Source organism: Plasmodium fragile (genome assembly GCF_000956335.1).
Source record: "Plasmodium fragile strain nilgiri unplaced genomic scaffold supercont1.45, whole genome shotgun sequence".
Taxonomy (NCBI): Eukaryota; Apicomplexa; class Aconoidasida; order Haemosporida; family Plasmodiidae; genus Plasmodium; species Plasmodium fragile.
In genome coordinates this window covers 127,233-132,689 of record NW_012192625.1, presented here as the reverse complement: position 1 = coordinate 132,689, position 5,457 = coordinate 127,233, and the positions used below count along the sequence as shown (strand labels likewise).

At 40.3% G+C, this 5,457-nt stretch overlaps 2 protein-coding genes across 2 annotated transcripts; one reads left to right on the top strand and one right to left on the bottom strand.

Annotated features, from left to right (window-relative positions):
* Nucleotides 1–1,017: 1,017 nt before the first annotated feature.
* AK88_03738 (uncharacterized protein) lies at nt 1,018–2,577 on the top strand (the record flags this gene model as incomplete). Its single annotated transcript, XM_012481348.1, has 1 exon — nt 1,018–2,577. The coding sequence occupies one exon, from the start codon at nt 1,018–1,020 to the stop codon at nt 2,575–2,577; it is 1,560 nt and encodes a 519-aa protein (XP_012336771.1).
* Nucleotides 2,578–3,184: 607 nt separating this feature from the next.
* AK88_03737 (uncharacterized protein) lies at nt 3,185–3,799 on the bottom strand (the record flags this gene model as incomplete). The annotated part of the gene is made up of 1 exon (XM_012481347.1): nt 3,185–3,799. One exon carries the CDS (start codon nt 3,797–3,799, stop codon nt 3,185–3,187), a length of 615 nt encoding a protein of 204 aa, XP_012336770.1.
* Nucleotides 3,800–5,457: the final 1,658 nt, after the last annotated feature.

Genomic DNA, 5,457 nt, shown 5'->3' with positions numbered 1-5,457 from the left:
TTTTTTTTTTTTTTTTTTTTTTTGTGAACTGTTCATATATAAATGTGGAAAACGGACAAATGGCATTACCATGTGCTGAGCAGAAAGAGGCGAATATTTTTAAAAATATGTTGCCAAAATGTTTAATCAAAAAAAGGGTGCTGATTCGTGAAATTGTAGACCACACGTTGTCATGTTTTGTTTTTTGTCTACTTTAAATCAACTTTAATTCTGCATAAAATAACAGTTCGATTGTAGAATTTTGGAAAGTAGAAAAAAAAACATACACGGGATTTATTTCAGTTCCCATCTGCGCCTTCTAAATGGTCTTTTAAAATTGCTTTAATATTAATTTTCCACAAGCGCTAAAATTAGTAGCCATTTATTTTGCAGCACACTCACACCCTTTCGGTGAAAATGACTTTTTAGAAAAATATATGTACCTTACTGATAATGTACACCTTTGTCAAGCCTTCTTGTGATAACATTTGTACGTTACAATGTACAGGTGGGCGCAAAAAAAAAGGAAGACATTCTCGTAGGGGGGTAATGAGAGGTACCTGTTAATGTGGAAAACATTGCGCTTTGTAAAAAGGCCATTTGTCAGAAGAAAAAACATCCTGCGAGAGCGCATGCGTGATGTGCACGATGGGAAGAGCATTTTTTCACGCGCGATCATTTATTTTCTATTGGTACCTTGCGTGGAGAGGGCAATTCGCCAAGCGAAACAAAGTTTGGGGATCTTTCTATAACATGTTTGAAACGAGTTTGTACCATTTTTTTTTTTTTTTTTTTCCCTTTTTTTCGTGTTTTCTCTTTTTTTCACTTTTTCCGCAAAACGTTAAGACAAAGGCACCCGAATGACGGAACGGCGAAACATATAGTGCGCGAGAGTATCCAAGCAGATGCACAGCTTATCGCAAATCTGCACGCCAACCAGTGCAGAAACGTAAGCGTTCATCAGAAGGACCAGCCAAAGGGAAGTAAATAACAATGAACTACCAAGTGTAAAGAGGAATAAAAAAAAAAAAAAAAAAAATGCGCGTTAACCTAGTCGATGGAGAAATTGATGCTATAGAAGAGGGGAACTTGAAGGGGAAAAGTAAAAATGGAGAATATGTGCAAGGGAATGACGAATCAAATGGGTACACAGAATTGGGAAGAAAATCCCAAGTGCAAAAAGACTTAACGAGCGAAAGGTATCGCATACGTGAAAACTACATAGGTTATAAGCAAACGTTCCATGAAAAGGGGAATCTGGTTGATATCAAGATGGAGGGAGAGTCCAATGCTAAGGAGGATATCTGGTTGCAATCCCCCCACAACGATACAGAACATTACAACATCATGTCCAGCACTGAAACAGTGGCGTCTTCAAATGATAGTATTGCGGACATGTACGAAACAAACTACAAATATTTCTCAGTGAGGAAATCTTCCCTCAGTGAAGACTCCCTAGGATCAGCATCCGACGGGCAACATAATTTAAAGTTGGACAAAATCAAGCGCAGCAAAAACGGTATATTCGAAGAGGATAGACGGATTCTTAGGCTTCCCAAACTGTATAGAACGTGTGAACCCCTCAATGGGAAGACACGCACAGAGGAAAACGCTTTATCAAAGGATGCCAAGGAGGAAAAACACAAAAGAGACGACCATGTGGTGTACCTACCAAACCGCGTCTACCTGCAAAGAAGCAATGGGAAGGTTGTAGAAAAGAATAGCATAAGCAACTTCAACCCGCTAGTCCATGTAAGTAATATGAACTATTACTGTAATCCTTGTGCAAAGCAAAACGGTAAAGACAATCACTTCACTTATGACTGCACGTATGATAATCAAAATGGATCATTGCGGTATCGCTGTCACCCCTCGTGTGAGCAGCATGACAGCAAGTGTCTTCATGAAGGAGACCGCTTTAAACAAAATGAGGGTAATTTTTATATGAACAAAAAATGCTCACTAGAATTTGATAATTATTTGAAAGGCATGTACTTCACGAAGAGGTCCTATATGGAGGCAGAACTGAGGAAAAAATGCAGCCATTATTTTCTACCCCTTAGAAGGCCCTTCCGTGATGATGGTTCTAGCGGGAGGCCCGTTGCCTCTGGTGGCCTCCTCCGTAAGCGTGAAAGTGGTTCTAGCGGCAGATTTAGCGATGAATCTAGCGGCAACTTCATCTTCGGATTAAGCGCTGACCCTGTTGACCCTGGTGAGCGGCTCAACGATGGGACCCACCCGCACGGGGAAAAGCATCAAAACGGCTCGCACAACCTGAGAAAGGGACACAAATGTAATGGGGACGAATATCACCCAGGAAAAAATGCCGACCACGAGAGCCCATCATGTCCGAAAAGAAATAATTTATTTTCCCAATTGCTTAAAAATCTCAAGCTGTTGGGATATGCCATATTTTTTTGCTTCTTCATGAGCAACGGAAATAAGGAAATGAAGGAAAAACAAAACTCCACGCGCAGCGGGAAAAGAACCTTTCCCCACTCGTCCTCCCTTAAGAGTGAAAGGATGCGAAAACAGAGCCTCCAAGCGGAGCTGAAACAGATCGCATCGAAAAAAAAGACGCACAATATGCAAAAATGAAAGAATGGTTCGAAGGCCAAAAATAATCCAAACAAATGTGCAGATGATTTTTATAGTCTACGTGGGAACGGATTAAATGAAGACACTCTAGTAGGAAAATGGAAACGTATATGAGTTGGACCAAATTGTAAATAAAAGGGTAACGCAGAATTGGAATTCGCGCGCAAAAAAAAAGGAACAAATAAATTTGCTGTTTTTTTTTTTTTTTTTCTCAAAGTTGCACACAAGTTGGTACACGCACATGGCGGAGAAAAATTGGCCTTTCAACGTGCATAACTGGGCATTTGTAAAATACAGTCCGGGAGGGATCTCCATCCATCGATCTGTCCATCCGTTCATTAACACAAATTATGCTCACACGTGTGACACGACAACGGGGAAATAAAAAAACAAAAAAAAAAAATTTTCGCTAGCTCTAGGAGGGGGGTATTTAGCGCGACGCGACCCCCTTTTTGTGTGTAATAATAAAATGAAGACTAAACAAACTGCAGCATTGGCATGTTCATCACAGTAATGACGAATGGTACCCCCTCTTACCCTGGAAAGGTGCGCATAAAGCCTGTGCACACATTTCAGCTCACACCTATTTGGAGGCTGTAAAATGTAATTAAACCATATCGCCCAGCGCAGCAAATATTTCTTTTAAAGCTTTCGTGTCATCAAAGCACATGTTATGAAGACTCATGGCGAACATAATCGACTTATACTTCATCCGAGCTGCATGGTCCTTCATAAACTGAGTACAGAACATTTCCAAGTAGGGATGATTCCTTTCTCCAAAAATGATTTCCGTTTCTTGTTCCACCGAGAAGGGCATAATTATATTGTGAGAATGTACCCACACAGCAAATTTCCCATTGGGCGAGATAAAAAAAATGTTATAATTTTTATAACAAACGAGGGTGTATACATACGTTACTATTTCGTCCTTGTGATGAATATTCACCGTTTTTTTTATTACCTCTGGGATGGCCTTGCTTGGGGGATCTTTTCTCTCAGATAGCTGCCCATTTTTTTTTTTGTCACTCAGCATGCCATTGTTTTCATGCGTGTTGAGTTTTTCCATTGGGTTATTTACCACATGGCAACTTAGGCTGCTCATCATACGGTTGTTATCTTCTATGTCTTTTGCGATAAAGCAGTTGGTATGACTTGTCCTCCCGTTGCTGATAGGACACTCGTCGTTCCGCTTGCTGTGTGGGGATGTTTGTTCGTCCGCCATCGTTCCGTTTCATGTGTGATTTATCTGTTATGCAGCAAGTGGGCACGTATGAATGATTAAAAATACGTATGCAGTGTTGGTCAGATTTGTACCTACAAACTAGCGCGCCCAGGGCATGCCTTCCTCCCCTTGGCTTAACTTTTCTACACCAGTAAGTTATGCGCAGGAACGACTTAAACTTAATGTCGCTTTTTTATGTACTAAAGGAGATGCGCAATATTTGTTCGTAAAGAAATTTGTTTTTTTCTCAATCTCTCTATATGTGAAACAAAAAAAAAAAAAAGAGAGAGAGAGCAAGAGCAGCCTTTGCAAACAGTGCAACTTTTAAACGCTCACGTGTGAATAGTCTTAAATTATGCGAACAATCCGTTTTGGCCGAATTTTTTTTTTTTTTCTGCACAAATTATCCCCCCAATTGTAGTTCTAATATTCAATGTATCTTCCTTCCAACCGTCGGAGGATATCCCACGCGTGTAGGATTCTCGTGGTGGGTTCATTTACATACCGTTCGTATGTGTTATAGGATGAGGACGGTGAGTTATGCACTTTTTTTTTCAAGTTGGCGTTTTTTTCGGGTCGAACTGACCTACAAAGCGGGAGTCATTCCGCATCTTTAATCTCTAATGCATGTCGCTATACTTTGTGCTTGTCCCCTCCCTGAGGTACCTCCATCTGAGAATTTCATATTAGGCACGCGTAATGTGGAATTGGGAGGGGGGGGGCGAATGCAAGTGCAGCGGGGCGTACGAAGTGCATGAGTGAGTGTTGCCCTCGGTGGATTCCCTTCTCGTCTGTTTTTTTTCAGTCAAACGCCTTTTTTTTTTTTTTTCCTGTTTCCTATATGGTTCCAACTTGGAAGTCATGAACGGTACATTACTGGTGGGGATAATGTATGTCCCTGCCCCGCATGCATGGGTGTTCTGCATTCTCTGTTTTTTCTGCCGACCTGCCCATGTATTTTTCACTGCAGTTGCTGCGCAACACACATATGAAAAATTTCCGTTGTGTGGATAAGAAGAAAAAGGGTACAAATTTTTACGCCTTCCAAAGTGATGTGCACAATTTGGGTATAGTTCTTTTTTGTGGGCCCCCCTTTTGCCACTTTGAAAATTCCAACCGTCTGCACATTTCTGCCCGTGCGTAGAAACACACCTCTACGAAATGGTAAGAAGTGAAAGGAAAACTTAAGCGCTCACATTTTGATCTACACAATTTATTCGACCATAAATTTTATCGAGGAATGGAGGAAGTGCTACAAAGTGTAGGAAATCATCTTAGAAAGCGGATTAACAAAAAAAGAAAAATAAAATACAAAGCAGAACAGAACAAAACAAAACAAAAACAACCAGGTGCTGCAATTTTTCAACACGTGCCTGCGTTATGTTTGCAAAAAAATGTAACTTTAAAGGGGGTGAAATAAATCAATGTGTTTTCCAAACAGGACTGGGTGTTTTTTTTTTTTTTTTTTTTTTTTTTTCTTGGCAAGATCCACCACGTGGGAATATTCTGCCAGAAGACAATCCCTTGTGTGATGGCTGTTTCTGTTTCGTACAAAATGGGTGACCATAAAAGTGGAGGTTCCTCCGAAGAAGGAAAAGAAGAAAAAAGACAAATCAGTTGGTAATTATGTAAGAAAAAAAAAAAAAAAAAAAAAAAAA